Source organism: Saimiri boliviensis, chromosome 11 (genome assembly GCF_048565385.1).
Source record: "Saimiri boliviensis isolate mSaiBol1 chromosome 11, mSaiBol1.pri, whole genome shotgun sequence".
Taxonomy (NCBI): Eukaryota; Metazoa; Chordata; class Mammalia; order Primates; family Cebidae; genus Saimiri; species Saimiri boliviensis.
In genome coordinates, this window is record NC_133459.1 from 45284762 (window position 1) to 45307975 (window position 23214).

Genomic DNA, 23214 nt, shown 5'->3' on the forward strand with positions numbered 1-23214 from the left:
TGCCGTATTCCACTGTGGGCCTACCTGTCCCCTCATTTGCTAAACTAATCCTCTCTCGATGGACAGTTAGGTTTTCAATTGTTTGCCATCACCGGCAGTGCTGTGATAAATATTCCCATACACATATCTCTGCATACTTGAAGAGTACATTTCTGGAAATGGAATTGTTGGGTCAAAGATGATGTACTCTCTAAAGGCTTTTGATGTAAGGAGTAAATAGCTCTTCTGTCATCATGGTAGGAGAAGGACCATTTCCCACTCCTCTAGATAACCCTGTGTAATAATTTTTCTTTATATTTGCTAATCTGATTGGTAAATAATGATATCTTATTATTTTTATTTTTGAGACACAGTTTCACTGTTGCCCAGGCTGTAGTGCAATGGTGTGATCTCGGCTCACTGCAACCTCTGCCTCCCGGGTTCAAATGATTCTTCTGCCTCAGCCTTCTGAATAGCTGGGATTACAGGCATGGGCCACCACACCTGGCTAATTTTTGTATTTATTTATTTATTTATTTATTTTTTTGAGACGGAGTTTCGCTCTTGTTACCCAGGCTGGAGTGCAATGGCGCCATCTCGGCTCACCGCAACCTCCGCCTCCTGGGTTCAGGCAATTCTCCTGCCTCAGCCTCCTGAGTAGCTGGGATTACAGGCACGTGCCACCATGCCCAGCTAATTTTTTGTATCTTTAGTAGAGATGGGGTTTCACCATGTTGACCAGGATGGTCTCGATCTCTTGACCTCGTGATCCACCCGCCTCGGCCTCCCAAAGTGCTGGGATTACAGGCTTGAGCCACCGCGCCCGGCAATTTTTGTATTTATTAGTAGAGGTGGTGTTTCACCATGCTAGCCAGGCTGGTCTCAAACTCCTAACCTCAAATGATCTGCCCACCTCAGCCACCCAAAGTGCTGGAATTACAGGCCTAAGTCACAGCACCCAGCCTTTTTCTTTCTTTGGTTATAAATAAGGCTAAGCTTTTTGTCATGTCGGTTGGCTATTTGTATTTCTTTCTTCATTTACTTAGCCTATCTTTCACTAAAGTGACCATCTTTTTATTTATTTATTTAGAGATGCGTTCTTGCTATGTTGCCCAGGCTGAATTCAAATTCCTGGGCTCAAGTGATCTCCCCACTTTAGCATCCTGACGAGCTGGGTCTACAGGTGTGTGCCACTGCACCCAGCTTTATTTTTTTATTTCCAGATAAGAGATCTTTGTATATTATGGATATTCCCTTTTATTTGATTTGTGCTATTTATTTTTTATGAATTCCTCTATGGCATATACAGTATATAACAGATATTTTTCCAAATTTGTTGTTTGCCTTTTAGCTTTGTTTATGGATATATTCTGTTATATTGAGGGGTAAATCCTTCATCTCACCATGTCTATCACTCTTTTCTCTTTATTTATTTATTTATTTTTGAGACAGAGTTTCACTCTTGTTGCCCAGGCTGGAGTGCAATGGCGAGATCTCGGCTCACCACAACCTCTGTCTCCTGGGTTCAAGCAGTTCTCCTGCCTCAGCCTCCTGAGTAGCTGGGACTATAGGCACCCACCACCACGCCTGGCTGATTTTTGTATTTTTAGTAGAGATGGGGTTTCACTATGTTGGCCAGGCTGGTCTCAAACTCCTGACTTCATGATCTGCCTGCTTCGGCCTCCCAAAGTGCTGGGATTACAGATGTGAGCCACCGCGCCCGGTCGTCTATCACTCTTTTCTCTTAGCTTTCTGCCTTGAGATTATGGTTCTGGTGTGTGGAGGAGGCTTCTGTAAGTGAATGCTGTTGGAGGAAGCTAGTGTGTTAGTGCTGACTCAGAATCTGTAAATCTAGCCCTCAGCTCTACACTCCCACATCCAACAGCCAATTCACCATGCTTACCTGGAAGTTGAATTCACGTCAGTCACTCTTGCCGTGTCTCTCCAAACCTTGATTTCCATTCTCTCCCTCCCCAGATCTGCTTCTCCAACTCAGTGTTCTTCATTCAGGAAAAGACCCATCTTCACTCAGCTGCTTAGGATGGAAAATTGAGTTATCCTATTTTTTTTTTTTTGGCCTCTTTTTCTCACATCTTATAACTAAGCTATCAGCAATCATGCTGATTCTACCTTCAAACTACCAGAATCTGACCATTTTTTATCACCTCCTCCCACTCTAGTGAAGGCAGCATGGTAGCCAGCCTGAACTTCTGCGGTATCCTAGAGGCCTGCTCTCTCTGCTTTTCTTCTTGCACCTCTGCAGTTTATTCTCTGTAGAGCAGCCAAATTGAGCTTTTAAAAATAAATCATAGACCAGGTGTGTTGGCTCACGCCTGTAATCCCAGCACTTTTGGAGGCCAAGGCAGGAGGATTGCTTGAGCCCAGGAATTTGAGACCAACCTGGGCAACATAGTGAGACCATGTCTCTATAGAAAATTTTAAAAACTATCCTGGCATGATGGTGCACACCTGTAGTCCCAGCACACCCGTGAGGCTGAGGTAGGAGGATTGCTTGCGTACTAGAGATTGAGGCTGTGGAGAGCCAAGACTGTACCACTGCACTTCAGCCTGGGAGATACAGCAAGACCTCGTCTCAGAAAAAAAAAACAGAACAAAACAAAAAACCCATATCATACTATGTTACTCCCCTCAAGACCCTCCAGGGGCATCCCATCACACTCAGGATAAAATCTAGATGGGATTTCCACTGAGCCATAGGATGACAATGGGCGGTGGAGCCCTCTGGCTAGTGGCCCCTCTCTCTCCAACCTCACCTCCTTCACCTGCTCCCTCGGTCTGTGCTCCATCCACCCTTGTTTTCTTGCTGCTCTACAGTCACAGCCTGTCCATGCCCCAGGGCCTTTGTCCTTGCTGTTCCTTCTGCCTAGAAATTCTCCCCGAGAGCTCCACGTACCTCGCTTCAAGTTTCTGCTCAAATGTCAGAGAGCCCTTTCCTGACCACATGTTCTACAACAATTTCTCCTTTCCCTCTTGTCATCCTCCTCCCCTGCCTTATTTTTCTTCAGAGACTGTATTCCTGTCTGACATTAGTACATATATTTTTATTCATTGTTATACGTCCCCCTACATCTAGGAATGTAAATTCCATGAAGCTAGGGACATTGCTATTTAGTAAGTGGGTGCTTAATAAATATGCGTTGGATGAATATGTGTAACATAGAAATGGATGTGTGTGAGTGTAATGTTTGTGTGTAGATGTCTCTGCTGCATGAATAGATATGAGCATGTCTGTGTGTGGAATGGTGGGGAAATGACATTTTGTGTCTGTGACTAGGCCAGCTCTATGAATGCCTTGACAAAAATGTCTGCGTACGTGTATTTGTGCACGAAATGTGCGTGTGCTTGCCTGCAGCCGTGTGTGATTCTGTATAGCCTGCATCCATTTCAGTGAGGAGCTGAGATACCTGCATATGTCTTCCTTTTATCAAATGGACCTACCATTGCCCCAGCCTTTTCTTTTCACCTCCCACACTTGGGAAATAGGAAACACTGTTGTGTTTGGGGGAGATTCCAGATGTGGAATCAATTCCAAAAATGACATTTCACACTGCTGCAGAGAGGGTGAGGGTCCGGATGGGACCTTGGCAGCCTCCTGCTGACGGCGGAGCTGCCTCAGAAGTATGGAAGTCTTCTCTTAGGAATGGAAGATTTCCTTGGGACAATTGGCCATGAAAGAATAAGACTGCAGGAATGTGGAGTGGGGCAGGCCCTGGACTGGCTGTGTGGCCTCAACTTGTCGCTGTTCTTTCTCTAAGCCTCCGTACTCAGCTGCAAGTGGGGCTCATCATTCTTGGTTGGCTTGCTTCTTGGAGCTACAGTGAGAATAATGGGAGGTAATGGCAGTGAGCATATGACAGTCATAACAGTATTCTTACGTTTGTGCTGGATATTAGGGTTTATCTCATTTCAAAGCAAATGCCTCAGTGGGGAATCTAGCTCTAGGCTTGGCTCCAAGTGGGCCTCAATGGGTATTGGTTGAATAAGTAATAAGTGTGTGAGTGAATCAATGAAGGTAAAAATGAGTAAGTGCCTGAGTAATTGAATGAAGAGATGATTGCATAAAGCAGCAAATGAATTTGTAAATCACGACGACTAACAGTTTGGAGTATATACTATGATCCAGTCCTTTGTAAAGTCTTCTCTTAATCCTTGCAGTAACCCTATGAGACAGGTACTGATATTAACCCCATGTTGCAGATAGAGAAACTGTGGGTCAGAGAAGTGAAGTGACATGTCCAAAGCCACAAAGCTCCTGAGTGGTGGAGTTGAGGTTTTAGCCTGCTCTGGGGTTCTAGCCCAGAGCCCTAAACCCACACTGGCCCTGCTGAGTGAATTAATGAATGAGTGCGTAAATGAAGGAGTGAATGCAAGAGCCCTCACATGGTAAGCCATGGTCAAGACAGGCTTCTTTCTATAGAGAGAGCTTCTGCCCAGTCAGAAGGTGGGCATCAGCCGGGCACAGTGGTTCACGTCTGTAATCCCAGCACTTTGGGAGGATGAGGTGGGCTAATCACCTGAGGTTGGGAGTTCGAGACCAGCCTGACCAACATGGAGAAACCTGTCTTTACTAAAAATACAGTAATTAGCTGGGCGTAGTAGTACATGCCTGTAATCCCAGCTACTCGGGAGGGTGAGGCAGGAGAATCGCTTAAACCTGGGAGGCAGAGGTTACGGTGAGCTGAGATTGTGCCATTGCACTCCAGATTGGGCAACAAAAGCAAAAACGCCATCTCAAAAAAGATAAAGAAGAAAAGAAAAGAAGGTGGGCATCCAGTCTGGACTGGGGGTGGGTCTCCCAGAGGCAGTCTGAAAGCCCTGCCTCATGTCTCTTTCCCTCTTCCATCTGTAGGTGGATGCCGCCATGCAGCACTACGGGGTGAATGGCTACTCGCTGCATGCCATGAACTCACTGAGCGCCATGTACAACCTGCACCAGCAGGCAGCCCAGCAGGCCCAGCATGCCCCCGACTACCGGCCTTCGGTGCATGCGCTTACATTGGCTGAGCGCCTGGCTGGTAAGGGCCCTGGGGACTGGACCACGGAGACAGGACTGTGGGGATTGGGGGAGGAGGTTCTGGAAGGCAAACAGGAGAGGGAGCACTGGGCAAGCTTCTTCTAGGCAGCTCCAAAAGACTCAGGTCACTTAGCACACAGAGACATGTCAATTCAAAGCTATGTGTGTATATCGAGAGCGTCTTTGTTTGCCAACACTGTCCAAGGCACTGGAGCTGCCCTGTGCCTTCAAATTCTCCTAACAAGCCCATGAGGGAGGCATGCATTCACAGATGAAGAAATGAGGTAGGAGGGCCCAGAGTATTCCAGCTGGGAAGTAGCTGGAAGATGCCCGGAGCGCCCAGGCAAGGAGAGTTCAGGCACAGAGAATTGTAAATAATGGCTTCTATGTTTTGACATCAACTGTGGGTTAGGCACTGTGGGGGTCTCTCTCTTTCTGTGTGTATCAAATCATCCAATCCCCATGTGGAGAGGTTAGTATTTCCATTTTATGAATGAGGAAATGGAGGCTCGGAGAGGCTAAATCTGGGCTGGGTGGGACATGGCTAAAAATATGAGCTTTGGAGTCCCAGACTTGAAGTCAGCTTGGGGTTTTCCCACTCAGCTCTCTTATCTGAGCCTCAGTTTCTCTTTCTATAAAAAGGAGACAAGGGCCATGCCCATCCCCTAGGGTGGTTGGGAGGTGATCTGTGATAACATATGCAAAGTATTCAGCAGAACCTTGAGCAGCTGGTAAACTCACATGGGCCCAGCCCTGTGCCAGGCAGGCCTCAGATAACTTCATACCCATAAGAGGGCACAACAAGAGGATGTCCAGGGTCAAATGCTGGGGCAGCTCAAAGCAACAGGATCAGCTGGGGTAGTCAGGGAGAGCTTTCTGAAGGCCACAGGGGCAGGAACCAGGCCTCAAAAAGGCATGGCAAGGAGTAGGGGGCCAACATGAGGAAAGGCACAGAATGGGAAGGGATCTGAAGACTCCACATGGGTAGCGGCACTGGCCTGGCAAGCAGAGCATGGCCAGTCTCACTCCCTTAGACTCTGCCAGGCCTCTGGGCAGAACTCAGTGGATAAAAGTTTCCCCGGACCAATGTGGAGGCATGAGTTTCTAGTGCGGGGATGTTGGATACAGTCCTGTGCCCAACCTGGTGGTGACATCAGCTCCTGACAGTATTCCAGGACCCGAGGACCAGAGCACAGAGAGGAGTCAGGGACAGGGACTTATGTCCGCCGGTGGGGGCAGAGGAACTGGGGTGTTCAGCCCACCCCCAGCTCTCTAATTCTTAAGAAGGAAGAACATGAACTCCAGGTGAGCCTTTGTATGGAAGCCTTGCCTTTCAGCAGAGGTTCTGCCCAAGGTTTAAAGAGTCTGGCTTCAGAAAATAAAATAAAATAAAATAAAATAGGAAAGAACAAAAAAAAGAAAACAAAACAAAACAAAAAAAAGAGTCTGGCTTCAGAAAATAAAATAAAATAAAATAAAATAAAATAAAATAAAATAAAATAAAATAAAAAGAAAGAACAAAAAAATAAAAGAAAACCAAAAAAAAAAAAAAAAAAAAAAAAAGGGTCTGGCTTCCCTGCGACACCTACACCCACTCCACCCCTGCAGTCCCTGGAGCCAGCAGTAGGATGCTGAGCTGTTGCTCCTCCCACAACCAGAGAGGGGCTGACAGAGCAGTCCCCTGCCCTCTTCCCCTGCCCCAGGATGAGCAGCAAGAGCTCAGGGCTGAATCAGGCCCAGGATTAAGGTCAGTCTGCGAGGGGTTCAGAGCTCCCTTTTTTTTTTTTTTTTTGTTTTTTGTTTTTTGTTTTTTTTTTTTTGAGACGGAGTTTTGCTCTTGTTACCCAGGCTGGAGTGCAATGGCTCGATCTCGGCTCACCGCAACCTCCGCCTCCTGGGTTCAGGCAATTCTCCTGCCTCAGCCTCCTGAGTGGCTGGGATTACAGGCACGTGCCACCATGCCCAGCTAATTTTTTTGTATTTTTAGTTGAGACGAGGTTTCACTATGTTGACCGGGATGGTCTCGATCTCTTGACCTCGTGATCCACCCGCCTCAGCCTCCCAAAGTGCTGGGATTACAGGCTTGAGCCACCGCGCCCGGCTCAGAGCTCCCTTTTTAAGCTGGAGAAGTATCTCAAAGTCTGGGGCTTCCTGGATACCAAGTTGCCTCTTCCTTTTTTTAGATGGAGTTTCCCTCTTGTTGCCCAGGCTGGAGTGCAATGGTGCCATCTTGGCTCACTGCAACCTCTGCCACCTGGGTTCAAGTGATTGTCCCACCTCAGCCTCCTGACTAGCTGTGATTACAGGCATGCACCACCACACTTGGCTAATTATTGTATTTTTAGTAGAGATGGGGTTTCACCATGTTGGCCAGGCTGGTCTCAAACTCCTGACCTCAGGGGATCTACTGGCTTCCCAAAGTGCTGGGATTACAGGCGTGAGCCTCTGCACCCGATCTTTTATTTTTTTGAGACAGAGTTTTGCTCTGTTGCCCAGGCTAGATGGAGTGCAGTGGTGTGATCTCAGCTCACTGCAACCTCTACCTCCTGAGTTCGAGGGATTCTCCTGCCTCAGCATCCCTAGTAGCTGAGATTACAGGTGCCTGCTACCATACCCAGCTACTTTTTTGTACTTTTAGTAGAGATGGGGTTTTGTCACATTGGCTGGGCTGGTCTTGAACTCCTGACTTCAGGCGATCCACCCGCCTTGGTCTCCTAAAGTGCTGGGATTACAGCCATGAGCCACCGTGCCTGGCCGCTTCTTCCTATTTAGGGTGTTGTGGATGATTTCCCATTCCCTGGAGTGCAGGGGAAGGACTCTGGCAGCCCTACACAGAGGCTGAGATGACTCAAGTTCCCTTCAGCACAGACAGGGCAGGATCCAATTATGACATGATGGGAGGCAGTGAGGAGAGAGGTTACTGTCTATCCTCCAGGAGCTATTCAAGCAAAAGGGCTGAAGGCTAGACCCCAGGATGGAGGCTAGACCCCAGCCCCAGGCAGGTACCTGTCCTGGGTGTTATCACATTACCAGACATGTGGACGGTACCGTGGAATCAGTGGTCCATAGTCCTGTCTCCCCTCCAAGCCTGCAGTGGTTAGAACCTGATCTCTTTGCCCTTCTGTCCTTGGGGAGGCAGCCACAAGGGTCAAGACTGAGTACAACAAGCCTTACCTGAGACCTAAGCCCTGCTGCCCCCCCCCGCTTTATTCTTCCCCCCAGCCAGGCTCTCTGTTCAGGAAACAGAAGAGCAGGAGCCTCAGGCCCTGCCATCAGAGACTGTAGGCCAGCCGGGATGAGGTGGTTTACATGCAGAGAACAGAGGATGGAGTGCCAGTGAATTCCATTTGCCTAGTCAGTCCTCCCTTAACTAGACCTTGAGATGGGTACCAGCTCAGCCTGGCTTCTCATGGGCCGAGACCAGTACTCTAATGCTAAAGATGTCTTAGTGTTCAGAATCTAAGGGCTGTAGGGTCTTAGAACTCTTGTGATATAGACTTACAGATTATTAGCGTCATGGAGTCTCAAAATATACTCACGGTATCCATCTTAGGGCAATACCCACTTGCCCACCCCCAATGCCAAATAATGAAGACCCCCCCCCACCCGCCAATCGTATGCCTGACAGCCATTTGTGGAGTTGAGTTAGACCTCTGTGGTCCTGATACTGCATAATGGGGTGGAGAGACCTTGAAAGCCCACAGCCATATGGAGAGGGGATGGGTTATTTCTAAGGGCAAGGGACCAGGGCCAGCTCTGGCAGTAGCCTGGGTATCCACAGTGGGTCAGAGCAGGATAAGATTCAAAGCTATTTCCCGTAATTAAATGGGCCCCCTCTCCTTGCCCTCCAACGGCTGTACATTTCAAGACATCATCTTGGAGGCCCGTTATGGTTCCCAGCACCGCAAACAACGTCGCAGCCGCACGGCTTTCACGGCTCAGCAGCTGGAGGCCCTGGAAAAGACCTTCCAGAAGACTCACTACCCAGATGTGGTGATGCGTGAGAGACTGGCCATGTGCACCAACCTGCCTGAAGCCCGGGTGCAGGTAGGGCCCAACTCTCCTAATTAGGCCTTGCAGACAAACACCAGCCCATCAGTCTGGCATTGTCCAGCAGCCAGCATGTCATCCCTGTGCCAAGGTGCAACTGACCGCTCCATCAAAGCCTTCGGTGATAGGAGGAGAGTTTGGGAAGGGACAGAGGGTGTGTGTTCCCTAGAGGGGTGGGGGCAATGTTACCACGTACCTCTTCTCCCGGAGCACCCTGCTCCACGCCAACCCCACTTCTTTCTTGCCCACCTCAGACTGCTCCTTTCCTGTCCCCAGGTGTGGTTCAAGAACCGCCGGGCCAAGTTCCGGAAGAAGCAGCGCAGCCTGCAGAAGGAACAACTCCAGAAGCAGAAGGAGGCTGAGGGCTCCCACGGGGAAGGCAAGACTGAGGCTCCCACTCCAGATACCCAGCTGGACACTGACCAGCCCCCACGTCTGCCTGGCAGTGACCCCCCTGCTGAGCTTCACCTGAGTCTGTCTGAGCAGTCGGCCAGTGAATCAGCTCCCGAGGATCAGCCGGACCGTGAGGAGGATCCTCGGGTAGGGGCTGAGGACCCCAAAGCTGAGAAGAGCCCTGGGGCTGAGAGCAAGGGGCTGGGCTGCAAGAGGGGCAGCCCCAAGGCAGGTGAGGTGTGAGGGGTGCCATGGGAGAGCTGGGGCCTGGGGGACCTGAGCGAGTGAAGCGGGTCAGAGGTAGGGAGGGAGTAATCAACTGCCCCTCAGGGGCATGGCCCATCAGAATGGACTGGCCACAGCAGGCTTGGGCCAGGTCTTCACCCTTTAGTTGCAGAGTTCTGGAAAGGTCCAGGGGGTACTGAGGGATGGGCTGAGTAGCAGAGGAAGGATACTGCCAGAGTTCAGGGCAAAAATTATTTATCAACCATTTGGAAGTATTCCAATTTCTTTTTTTGAGGCGGAGTATGGCTCTGTTGCCCAGGCTGGAGAGCAGTGGCGCGATATTGGCTCACTGCAACCTCCACCTCCTTGCTTCAAGCGATCTCCTGCCTCAGCCTCCGGAGTAGCTGGGACTACAGGTGTGTGCCACCACGCCTGGCTAATTTTTGTATTTTTAGTAGAGACGGGGTTTCACTGTGTTAGCCAGGTTGGTCTCAAACTCCTGACCTCAGGTGATCTGCCTGCCTCGGCCTCCCAAGTGCTGGCATTACAGGCATGAGCCACCACACCCAGCCAGTATTCCGATATTTTAACAACCAGTTGGATGTCCCTGTGCATACTGGGCAAATACTGCATTGGTACCAGAGATTTCCACATGCAGCAGAGACTTCGTGCATATTTCTGAAGGAACAGAGCTCTGGCATGAAGCATATCTCAGACACAAACCCTAAGCCCAGCAGGGAGGGGACGGGGCTGTGAGCTGAAGGTTGGAGGGAGGGAATGGAAGCACTGGGCAGGGGAGCGGGAGGGGAAGTTACAGCCCTTGAAAAGAAAAAGAGACAGACATGGGAGCCTTGGCAGGGCCCCCGGGGCTTTCCCAGGAAGCCTGGGTCCCTTTCTCTGAGGATTCTGAGCCTTGCTTCAGGGGATGCCCTGGCTGGGATGGGATGGATGTGGTTTCAGCCGAAGCCTGTCTTGTCTGTAGCGGTGAGAAGGCGAGCGCACTTCACCTGGCAGACAAGTGCTCTTGTGTGAGTGCTTTGTTCTTGGGTTCTCTGCTTGCAGATTCCCCAGGCAGCCTGACCCTCCCTCCTGCGGCCCCAGGGGGTGGCCTCCTGGGCCCCTCCCACTCCTACTCCTCGTCCCCGCTGAGCCTCTTCCGTCTGCAGGAGCAATTCCGTCAGCACATGGCAGCCACCAACAACCTGGTGCACTACTCATCCTTTGAAGTCGGGGGTCCCGCCCCTGCTGCTGCCGCAGCAGCTGCTGCCGCTGTGCCCTACCTGGGTGTCAACATGGCCCCGCTGGGCTCACTGCACTGCCAGTCCTACTACCAGTCCCTGTCAGCAGCCGCTGCTGCCCACCAGGGTGTGTGGGGGTCCCCACTGCTGCCTGCACCCCCAGCGGGCCTGGCTCCTGCAACAGCTACCCTGAACAGTAAAACCACAAGCATCGAGAACCTGCGGCTCCGGGCTAAGCAGCATGCAGCCTCCCTGGGACTCGACACACTGCCCAACTGACTGTCTGGCCTCCAACCCAGCCAGGGGTCTTGGGTGTCCCCTCCTCACCCCGTGGTTATCTCCAGGTGGCTCTCAAGGAGTTAACTCCATGAGCCCAGGGATCCTAGGGCCTGGTGTCCTATTCCCTGCCCCGCTTTCCCATACCCAGCCCGAAGTGAAGCCCACACTTACACACCCTCTGCATGACCCTGCCTGGACCCACCCCCCAGGGAGCCGAATGGGGAGGAGGTGAGAGGCTGGGGCGCCCAAGCTGTCCTCTGGGAAGTGAGAGGCTCTCCCTGGCTAGATCCCTATCTCAATAGTGCCTCCTCCCTTTCCTCCCTCCCCTTTTGCCCCCCTAGTGAGTCTATGTGTGGAATGTGAGATATAAATATAAATATATAAAGCTATATTTTCAGGCACCTGCCTGCCCCAGGCCCCTGCCCTGCCCCCATCTCTTCTTCCCTCCCACCCTTGCCCTGCGGCCTCTGTGGCTCACTCTAGCCATCCCTTCTCTTTCCGCTTCTCTCTCCTTCCTTCTTCCCTTGATCTCCCTCTTCCGGTCTCTGTCCTGGTCCCTGCCCTCATCTCCACCCAGCCTCTGTATTCTCCACCCTTGATCTTTCTCCCTGTCTCTCCCCGTGCCCTTGGTTTCTTCCTTTAGTGCTGGCTGTGTTGGTGTCGTCAATTCTTAAGCTATGTTTTGTTCGGGCTTGTGGCTGTTTTTGGGTTTTAGTAATTTTGCTACTTCTCGTTCCACTCCTGTTCCCTCCCTTCTACCCTGCCTGCCTGTCTCCTCCCTGCACCCGCACCCTCTCTAGGCAGCTGTGCCTTTCCATGCCCAATAGAAGCAACAAGCCCCTAGCTGGAGACCCTGGGGATCTGGAGCCGCACGTGGGAGGTGGCACTGGCTCCTACTCCCACCCTCGCCCAGGCTGGCGTCTAGAGGGTGTCATGAATTACTTTCTCTTATCTCTTCTCAGTGTTGAGGTCTTCATTTCCAAGACTGAGAAGGCAGCAGTCAGGCTGGGCAGGCAGTAGAATGGCCAGCATTCCTGCCTGTAAATCCTCCAAAGACAGAGGCCTAGTGTCGGCGTTCAGCCAGGACTGACCACAGGGCTCTAGAGCTAAATTTGGAGAAACTTCCCTAGTTGGAGTGTGGCAGCAGGGGAAGAGGTGCTCTCAGAGACACCAGGGCTGGTGTTCCTCTCCCATAAGCCCAGCCTCCATATCCAGCAGGTACTGTCCATGGCAGGGGTGTGGCTGACCAGCAATGAAGGTTGAACTCTGCTCCCGCGCACAGTGCGTGTAAAGCATACAGCAGAGCATAGGCTTAGGCTTCTGTGGGCTTCCTGCCCCAGAGCCGGTTATGGAGGTAAGGACTTCTCTCCAACTAGTCACTAGCATGGAAAAGTGTGTTCCTGTTTATAGCCAGGAAACCCAGATTCAGCAAACTCCCTTTCAAAGCTGTGTGACTGACCAGGGGCGGTGGCTCATGCCTGTAATCCCGGCACTTTGGGAGACCGAGGCAGGCAGACCTGAGGTCAGGAGATCAAGACAAACCTGGCCAACATGGTGATACCCCATCTCTACTAATAATATAAAAATTAGCCAGGTGTGGTGGCATGTGCCTGTAATCCTAGCTACTCGGGAGGCTGAAGAGGGAGGATTGCTGGAACCTGGGAGGTGTAGGTTGCAGTGAGCCGAGATCATGCCATCGCACTCCAGCCTGGGCAACAGAGTGAGAATTCATCTCAAAAAAAAAAAAAAAAAAAAAAAAAAGTTGTGTGACCTTAGGCAAGCCTGTAGCCTCTCTGGGTCTGTCTCCCTGTCTGGGTTAGATGGCTGTAAGGTCCTGGCCAGCTCTACTTTCTGCATTTTGTGCTCACAACCTTGCAGGACCGAAGTTTTTAGTTCAATTGACAATGACAGAAGGTTCTCAAAAGCACAATGTATGAATTAGAAAATTACTGTAGCCTTGCTGTGGAGCAAGGAGTGTTATACACACAAACCTCTCTGTAGACACTGCCTTAGTTTCCCCATAAGTATAATGGATCTTGTCTAGTTCAGACAATCTGGATTTGATCCTGATTTTCTTGAGTTCCAGTGCCAGTCTCTGGGGTCACCCCATTTTTATACCTTTGCATGATCTCAGGGGCTCTGGGCAGTGGGAAGGGATGGCTTGGACAAATTCTTGGTCATGCTCCCCAGCTCTTGGTGGCTCACCTTTGAACACTCCAACCTCTGTTTAAAGACGTTGATCTGAAAACCAGGGTAAAGATTCTTAAGGCTTGTCTCCTCTCTCAGTGGGAAGAGAGAGGTTCTGTTGGTGTCCTGGTAGGATTGGTTTGTGGAGAGTCAATGCCTATCACCCTTGAGGGGGTCTGCCTCGGCTGGGACAGATGGAGAAGGCTTCGGACAGGAGAAAAGTGAGGGGGATGGAAGTCTGGGCCAGGAGAACTGTTTGAACAAAGCAGCAGAGATGAGATTCCATAGACCACGGGAAAGGGGTGGCTGGCTTCACGAGAGGTGGGGCTAAGGGGCCTGGAACCTGGAATCCAGGCTAAAGACCTCACCTACATGTGGCAAGCACCAAGACAGGCAGCTGAGGGTTTCCGAATCCTCAAGTGTCTTGCTGGGTCTGGAATCTGGAAGGGGACTCCACCAGCCATGGGAGCATCAGAGAACAGACAGGCAGCACTGTGGGAAGTTGGCAGATTCCAGGAGGGACAGAGGAGGTTTTTGGTTTGGGAGGGGTTCTGTGGCCAATGGCCCATCCACTGTCCTCTGGGATTAGCTCCAGGAAGTTCTGTTTTTTTTTTGTTTGTTTGTTTTTGATTTTGTTTTTGTTTTTTTTTTTGAGACGGAGTTTCGCTCTTGTTACCCAGGCTGGAGTGCGATCTCAGCTCACCGCAACCTCCGCTTCCTGGGTTCAGGCAATTCTCCTGCCTCAACCTCCCGAGTAGCTGGGATTACAGGCAGGCGCCACCATGCCCAGCTAATTTTTGTATTTTTAGTAGAGACGGAGTTTCATCATGTTGACCAGGATGGTCTCGATCTCTTGACCTTGTGATCCACCCGCCTCAGCCTCCCAAAGTGCTGGGATTACAGGCGTGAGCCACCGCGCCCGGCTGGAAGTTCTGTTTTGAAAACAAAAAATAATCATCTGGTAAGGTATCGGAAGCTTCCTGGCTGCTTTTAGACTGACGCTTTTTGTCAGTTCCTGGGTATGAGTGATTCTCACTGGGCCTTGGAATCCAACAGCCCTGGATATCACCACCTCCTCCAGGAAGCCTCCCCCGACCTCCTAAGGGGCAATGTTCTGTCATGGCGGGAGGCAGGCCCACTCAGGAGCAGCCCAACTTCCCTCAGATGTTTGTTAACACTTGTCCCATTCAATTGACCCAAATCTACAAACCCAGAGAAGGCGGGAAAGGTCTATGTGGTCCTGTCCTTGGAGGGCTCTCAAGTTTAGGGCACCAGCCTTGGGGGTGAAAGCAGCTGGAGAGCAAGAGCAGAGCACGCTCGTGTCTCACGCACACTGGTAAGTGGCACCATGCATCTCCTCCGAGCACACTTGTAAGCAGCACCGTGCATCCCTTCTGGTGGGCAGAGGGTACAGGCCCACCACACCTCATGCTGGAGCCCCTCCCAGGCCTGCTGGGCCAACCTGGGCCTGAGGCCAGAGGCTCAAGCTCTGACTGTCCCTTCGCAGAATGCAGAATGCCTCATGCCTGACCCCTCCCTCCTATCCAAGTCTCCCTTTCCCTGCTTCCTCACTCCCCCAGAGCATGGTCCAGGGACCTGGGTCCCACCCCAACTCCAAGGCTGGTGGGCTGTACAGACTGCTTTCCAAACCAGCTGTTTTGTGATCATTTGTGCTTAGAGGTCATGCCAGACCATGGCAAAAACACTGTGTACTGTATTTATTTATTCTGTTAGTTGAAAAAGCAAGACTTAATTCACCCCTGCCTGTCCCTTCCCCTGCCCCCTATGTAGTACAGCATGACACTCTGTGTATCTGTCCTTCTGTCAGTCTTATTCCCTGTGATGTTGTGACCTGTTCTTTGTCTTACCTGGCGAATAAAAGAGAACCCAGCAGCCCAGACCTCAGTCCATTTCATTCCAGAGATGCCTGCAGTGGGCTGAACAGGCAGGGTCTCCAGATCTGTTCACTGCCCCTCTGTTGACGTGGCCAGTGGGGAAGGAGACTGGCCTACCTCGCTATTGGCATTGTCACTCCGACTGTGTAGCGTAGCTCTGTCTATGGCCCTTGCCACTCTGGTAGGGATGCCACTCTGGAGTGGCTGCAGGGGAGCAGATAATGGGGGAGGGTTCCATCTTCTCTAGGCTGTTTGGACCTCACCCAAGCACAAGTGGCAGAGTAGCGGGGACAGGAGATGCCCGCCCGGGACAAGCAATGCCTGGGAGTTTTCAGGGGAGCCTGCAGGATGGGTCTGCAGGACAGAGAGAGGCAGGGGATTCTGTGGGAAACTGCAAGTAAGCCAGGACCACAGGGGAATGGTAGGAAGACACATTTGGATCTACAGCCAGAGCTATTCTCCAGGGCAGAGGGAGGCCTTCAGAGGGTGTGAGCTCTGTCCTCAGAGGTGAGCAAGCAGAGGATGAAGGGCTTTCTGCCACGGTGTGCTGTGGTGTGTCTGTGTTAAGTCTATCTGCAGGTCTGAGAACCTGTGCTATGAATTCCTAAGTGTCTGCTTGCATCTGTGTGTGTATGAGCACATTCATGATGCTCAAGAGAGACGGCGTGAGATAGATGGCGAGACTGTTCATACAGGCAATAAGTGCAGGAAAAATGCACAGCCAGGAAGTTCTTGCTGTGAAACCCTGCTCCCTCCGGCTGCATTTCAAGAAAAAGAAGATGAGATTTCTGCTCAGTCCTGGCTGCTTTGGCTCCACCTCCTTCCCCTGGAGCTCCAGAGTGCCCGCACAGGGACGAGAGCCAGAAGGGGTGATGCTGACACCTGGCTGAGGTTTGGGGGAGGTGACAGTCTCCCCTGCCTGAGGATTTCCTGGTAGGAGAACCCAGCAGGCCTGAATGTATGTAGGAGGCTGTCTGCTGGGCTTCCCAGGGGCGGGCCCTGACCTCTCCACTTCCCAGGTCCACCCCAGGAGATGCATTCCTCTCTCCTCTGTGGCCTAGGATCTGGGGGAGGGGGGAGCCTCTCGCTTTCAACTTGTCCCTTGCCTCCCTGGGAGGAGCTGAGAGATCAAATGTCTGCCTCAAATCTCCCACTGCTCCCTCCCCCAGCCTGAGCCATTGAGTGCCTCCTATGTACTTCAGCCCAATGGGACACACCTTCCCCGGCATAAAGGGCACCCTGGTAACACTGCAGCTCAAGTCACTCATGTACTCAGCATATACAGAGCACCTGCTGTATGCCTATCCCTGTGCTGGGAGCTGGGTGGAAAAGAATACAACACAGGGTGATATGGTATTCAAAAAATGGAGACCTTTGGCCAGGTGCTGTGGCTCACCCTGTAATCCCAGCACTTTGGGAGGCCAAGGTGGGCAGATCACCTGAGGTCAGGAGTTCAAGACCAGCCTTCAACACGGTGAAACCCTGTCTCTACTGGAAATAATAAAAATTAGCCCGTCTTGGTGGTGTGTGCCTGTAATCCCAGTGACTCATCTGCTCTGGAGGCTGGAACGCGAGAATCACTTGAACCCGGGAGGTGGAGGTTGCAGTGAGCCATGGGGTTACTGCACTCCAGACTGGGTGACAGAGTGAGACTCTGTCTCAGAAAAAGAAAAAAAAAAGAAAAAGAATATTTGTGGGAGCACAGAAGAGGACCCTTAGCTCAGTCTAGGGAAATCAGAAAGGCCCCTGGGGAAGGAGACTTTTGACCTGACTCTCATGGATCCAGTGTTCACCAGGAAGTCAAAGAGAAGGGTTTCCTGGGAGAGGCACAGTTCATAGAAAGCTGTAGGACTGAGCCAGCTCATCAAAGCCCTGAGCCCTAAAAGAGAAAGGGAGCTGTCTGGGTGGGGCTTGAGGATGGCGGGCATGGTGCCAGTGGGTGAGGATGAGAAGGGAATCAAGGGCCTTGGACTCAGGCCCAAGGGCCAAGGCTGTGGGGGGCACTGGAAGCTGTTCCCAGTGAGGGGGTGGGGTGATCAGTGTGTGTTTTAGTTACGCCCACCTTTGCTGCATGGCGGCGCATGAGAAGGAGCTGGGGCAGGAGATCAGAGGAGGCCAGTGTCTGTCATGTCCGGGTGAGTCAGATGGCAACCGTCTGGACTAGGGGAGAGGTGGGGAGCAGGGGTCTGATTGATAAGAGATTTCAGAGAGAAAATCGTTGTGATTTTCAGCACGATGGGCAGGGTCAAGGGTACTTTTGAGTCTCTGGCCACACAATAGGGTAGATGGAGACCCCCTACACTGTTGGAGTCGGGTGAGTGTCCGAAAATGGTCCTGAGCTCAGAGTAGTCTTGTTTGCTGCCTTTGAGGAGCCTTCAATTTATTCAAGGGAAGATGTAGCGTCTATCTCTGCTGCTGACACAGACTTTCTCTGTGCCTGGGATCTTACACGTAAGAAGTCACTTAATTCTTACCCAACTCCATGGGGTAGGTACTATTACTATCCTTACTCACAGATGGGGAAACTGAGGCACAGAGGGGTTAACTTGTCCAGGGCCACATAGCTAGTCATGGGCCAACCAAGGTCTGAACCTGGCTGGCCTCAGAATCCATGCCCTTAACCTTGATGGTTGTCATAGGGAGATGGTGAATGAAGCCATGTCACTAAATGACATTACACAGAGAGAAGCGGAGGATGGGACCTCAGGGAAATGCTGACCATGAAGAGAAGAGGAAGCTACTGATGGAGCCAGGAGGAGCTAAGCCTGGCTTGCTGTTGACTGAGGGCAAATAACTGCCCCTCTCTGGTCTGCAGTCTCCTCTTCTGTTGAAAGGGAATCTTTAGCCAGGTCCAGCCTGCTTCCTGGGTGGCTCAGAGGAGGTAAGGAGAAGGTACTGGGGAGGCTGAGAAGCCGAGCAGTTCTGGGCCCAGAGTGCTGTTGGTGCTCAGATAGCCCATGGTGGGGGAAATGGGAAGGGCAGGGTTGGGGGGCATCCCTGAAGCTTCTGTCCAAGTTCTCCCTTCTCTCTCTCTCTCTCTTTTTTTTTTTTTTTTTTTTTTTTTTTGAGATGAAGTTTTGCTCTGGTTGCCCAGGCTGGAGTGCAATGGTGTGACCTTGGCTCATTGCAACCTCTGCCTCCTGGGTTCAAGTGATTCTCCTGCCTCAGCCTCCCAAGTTGCTGATTCTATAGGTGCCAACCACTACACCTGGCTAATTTTTTGTATTTTTAGTAGAGATGGAGTTTCACCATGTTGGCCAGGCTGGTCTCGAACTCTGGACCTCAGGTGACCCACCTGCCTTGGCCTCCCAAAGTGCTGGGATTACAGGCGTGAGCCACCGCACCTGGCAATTCCCCCTTCTCTTAGGCCTAGGTTGAGGTGTTCTTGCAGTTTAGGGGTCTAGTTCCTTAGAAGCCCTTGGGGAACGGGCCCCTGCTGAGAGGGTCTGGGGGATGGACCCGTTTAGGGTGGGGCACCTCCCTCATCTCTTTCCCACAGGGCTGCTCTGGTCTGGAGCCCTCCACCCCCATCACTCATTCTCCTTTAGCTTCTGGGAAAGCCGATTAGGAGGTGGCCTTCTGCCCGCCCCTCTGACAAGTGTGTCTGAACTTCCAACAAAGGCCCTCAGAGGGTTGCAGAGGGAGGGTTTGGCACTGGGAATCTGACACCACTGGCCCAGGATCACCCCACAGCCTAGGAGGCAACTCTGTGGCGCTGCCCACCCTTGACAGGCAGGAATGTCACTCTGAGAGGGGACCAGGCCCCTCAAAAGCCTGGGGGCTTGCCTGGGGTAGCTGGAGAGGTCTTCACCTGGGAGCCCCTCACAATAGGGAAGGCAGCAGGGGCCAGCGCCCAGGAAGGCAGGCGGGAATAGGCATACACGCCCCCACACACTGACAGTCTCTCTCCCACACTGTCACAGCACACACACACACACACACACACACACACACACACCCTCTCACACCCACGGGACACACTGACTTCTCCGCTGCACTGCACCATCCCAGGGCGACTGCCTCCTGTCTCTCATGCCTGTACGCACAGCCCCACTCCAAGCCCGCAGACACACAGCCACGGTCTGTCGCCTGATGCTTCACATACCACTCCACCCCTAGACATGCATTCTTCCTGGCTTGCTCATGCTCCAGACAGCCCCTGAATTCTCAGTGGCACCAGCTCCCCTCTAAATACAGCCTCCTGAGCCACACTGCTGGCTTGGTGCCTACAGAGAGTTGGCGGCAGCTGCCCTACGCTTGTGGAAGATGCTGCCCAAATGTCCACATGAGAGTCAGATGCTGGTCCCAGATGCCACGTGAACACCCATGTGCCCCAACCCCCACATCCACCCCAAAGGGCTGCCCCGAGCCCCCCTCCTCACAGTGTGTTCCCTCCTGCTGCCACCTCATGGGAGTGTGATCCGTGCAGTCACACAGGGCCCTGGGCTAAGGAGGGCCCGTAACGTTCTGATGTCACCATCTTGAAGTCCTTACTTTTTAAGCAGGGGCCCTGCATTTTCATTTTGCCCTGGACCCCAGGAAATATGTAACTGGTCTCACCTCCAGCCCATCTCTTTTTATTTATTTATTTGGGATAGAGTTTTGCTCTTGTTGCCTAGGCTGGAGTGAAATGGCGTGATCTTGGCTCACTGCAACCTCCACCTCCCAAGTTCAAGCAATTCTCCTGCTTCAGACTCCCAAGTAGCTGGGATTACAGGCACCTGCCACTATGCCTGGCTAATTTTCTGTATTTTTAGTAGAGAACAGAGTTTCACCATGTTGGCCAGGCTGGTCTCTAACTTCTGACCTCAGGTGATCTGCCTGCTTTGGCCTCCCAAAGTGCCAGGATTACAGGCGGGAACCACCACGCCTGGCCCACCCCAGGTCTTTCGGCTAACTCACTGGCCTTTCTGTGACTTCAGAAAGCCCTCGGCTTCTCCCACCTGCCCAAGGAGCTCCACTTCCTCTTCCAGCCAAGGTTTCCCTCTCCACCCCATTCCTTACCAGGCCACTGAGTGTGAGGGGTGGAGGAACTACCAAGAGTGTCCTGTACTTCTACATGCTTCCTCCGGGTGTCACCTTGGGGCTCAGTATTCTCCCCGGTAAAGTGGGGTGAATGATAAATGATCATGCCCACTTCAGGGTTCTTTGTGAGGAACAAAAGATAACATCTGTAAAACACTTAGCACAACGTTGGCATTTCGTAAATGCTCAAAACTTGCTTGTTTCTGTTGGTTTGTCTTTATTTTTATTACATGAGAAGAGGTCTCACTGTGTTGCCCCAGCTGGTCTCTAGCTCCTGAGCTCAAGTGATCCACCCACCTTGGCCTCCCAAAGCTGGGATTACAGGCATGAGCCACCACACCCAGCTAACACTTGCTTGTTATTATTGCTCTTATTACATAATAATAAGCGCCGCTAAACAAAAATAGACTCAGTCCTTGGCTCTATATGTAGTCTAGTGGATAAAACAGAGATTACTCAAATAATCACATATATATCCACGTAAAGGGGTAGGGGTGAATGAGAAGCATACACATCTCTGACCTGGAAGGGCTTATGGCTAGCAGGAGAAGCAATCTGAGGCTAGACTTGGGATCAATCTAGGGCAAGTCATAGCTCAATTAGAGGTCAGAGCTGGAGCTCAGAATGGGCATGGCGGGACTCAGCTCGGGGCAGGGTCAGCTCAGCCTGTGACTGGTGCCAAGTCAGTCCCAGTTTCATTTCTAACACTGACTCGCTGTGGACCGCTGAATAAGCTGCTAGGCTTCTGGGAACCTGTTTCATCATCTGTAAAATGGGGAGAGCTCTGTCTACCCCCAGAGCTTGAGGGAATTGAGTGAGCTAATAATGGAAGTGAAGGATTAGGCTTCTGTTGCCACCACTAATGACTCCAAGCCTGGCCCCCTGGAGCTCTCCTCCTGCAACTCCTTCCAGGCCAGGGAGGCTGTGCGGCCCTCACCCACATCTCCCGTCTCCCGCTGTGGGAAACTGCCGCCTCAGCCCGGGACCCTTTCCAAGAAAAGGCTGGAGATTTCACAAAGCCCTTTGAACAACAAAGGCTGCAGCAGCGATATTTCCTCCTGGGGTTGATGGCCCCGTGGCTCCTTTATCTTGGCAGCCAGACTTGAAGAGCTGTTCTTGGAAAGAGCCCGTGTGGGCGTGTGTGGGAGCACGCGGTGTGAGCACAGGCATAAGCTGCTCTTTGTTGTTGGTCTCACCTGAGCAGGACGACAGACCCACAGGCGTGGCCCTTCACAGGTCACCCTGCCCAGCCCCTGCAGCCAGGAGGGAGGGGACACATTCTTTTTTTACCTTAGGATTGTCCTGGAGAGAACTCCAGGACACAGGAGCCCCAGTGCTTCAGGAAGAATCCAAGTTAGCTGAGGTGGAAGCTTGATCACAGGGGAGAGGTGAAGGCGAGGTAAGGGCAGGCGCTCCTCTCGCCGGCTCCTCAGCACGCACAGCTCCTGTGGAGGCAGGGCCCAGGAGATGTCTGACAGGTTCACCTCCTTCAGTCTGCCCTTGACAGGCTGCCTGGAAAGGACTGCGCAGCCCGCAAGCCCCAACCTGCCTCTCCACCTGTGGGCTATTGGAAAAGCCGGTCTCTAGGCCTCAGTCCCTATTCTTTTTTTAAAGACAGGGTCTCACCCTGTCGCCTAGGCTGAAATACAGTGGTGTGGTCACGGTTCACTGCAGCCTCACCTTTCTGGGCTTAAGTGATCCTTCCCCCTCAGCCTCCCAAGTAGCTGGGACTGCAGGTACACATCACCATGCCCAGCTAATTTTTGTATCTCTGACAGAGCTGAGGTTTCACCATGTTGCCCAGCCTGGCCTTGAACTCCTGAGCTCAAGTGGTCAGTCAACCTTGGACTCCCAGACTGCTGGGGTTACAGATGTGAGCCACCACGCTCAGACCTCAGTCCCTATTTTTTTTTTTTTTTTTTTTTTTGAGACAGTCTCGCTGTCGTCCAGGCTGGAGTGCAGTGGTGCGATCTTGGCTCACTGCAACCTCTGCCTCCCAGGTTCAAGCAACTTTCCTGCCTCAGCCTCCTGAGTAGCTGGGACTACAGGTACACGCCACCATGCCCGGCTAATTTTTGTATTTTTAGTAGAGACAGGGCTTCACCATGTTGGTCAGGCTGGTCTTGAACTCCTCATCTCATGATCTGCCCACCTCGGTCTCCCAAAGTGCTGGGATAACAGGCGTGAGCCACTACGCCCAGCCAAATATTTTTTTTAAGTGGGGTTTTGGACGACTTCTGAGCCTGATTTAAGCACCCCACCCTGCCGCCAGACTGGGTGGAAGGCCCGGATACATAGAAGAATCACTGAAAAAGCAGTCATTCTGTCTGCCTTGTCACCTCCCTCTCCCACATTCCAGCCACCAGCGGCTAGCTGAGCCCAGGAGGACCAGGAGGACGGACCAGGTGCGGGGTCGGGCTCGCCTGCTGAAGAGCCCAGCCTGTTGATGTCTGGTCATTTCCGCTTCAGGTTCTCAGGATAGACATCCTCAGGGGTCTCTAGTTCTGCCTCCATCTGGGGAGGAGTCACTGATACTCAGCCCCTACCCACAATCCTGAAGGGGTGGGCAGCTCAGTACCTCCCAGGGCGGCCTGCGCCCAGGCTGTCGGAAAGTTCTTCCTGATATTGTCTGAAATTTGCCACCCAGTAGTCTCCTTATCAAGCTTGGCTTGGCCTGGGAGCCACACAGAACATGTCTATTCGCACTGTTCTGGGGTGTGTCACCCAACTGGCACACACTCACTGTACTCTCTCCCCAGTACCTTCCCTCTGCTGGTCCCTCCTCCTGGGGAGAGGCTTCACTCTTCAGAGCCCAACCACATGCTACCCTCTCCAGGAAGCCTTGCTGGATTATCGCAGGGGAGGGAGATGCCCCTTCTTCTCTTGACCCCTCTGGCCACTATATAGT

At 52.1% G+C, this 23214-nt stretch overlaps 1 protein-coding gene across 2 annotated transcripts; it reads left to right on the top strand.

Annotated features, from left to right (window-relative positions):
- Positions 1-4861: 4861 nt before the first annotated feature.
- DMBX1 (diencephalon/mesencephalon homeobox 1) lies at positions 4862-11199 on the top strand. Of its 2 annotated transcripts, none has more exons than XM_003936881.4 (4): positions 4862-5015; positions 8883-9061; positions 9341-9689; positions 10745-11199. In XM_003936881.4, exons 1-4 carry the CDS (start codon positions 4862-4864, stop codon positions 11197-11199), a joined length of 1137 nt encoding a protein of 378 aa, XP_003936930.1. The 2 variants fall into 2 exon arrangements, with proteins under 2 accessions (XP_003936930.1, XP_010345689.1); XM_010347387.3 differs by having other exon boundaries at positions 4862-5013; positions 8866-9061.
- Positions 11200-23214: the final 12015 nt, after the last annotated feature.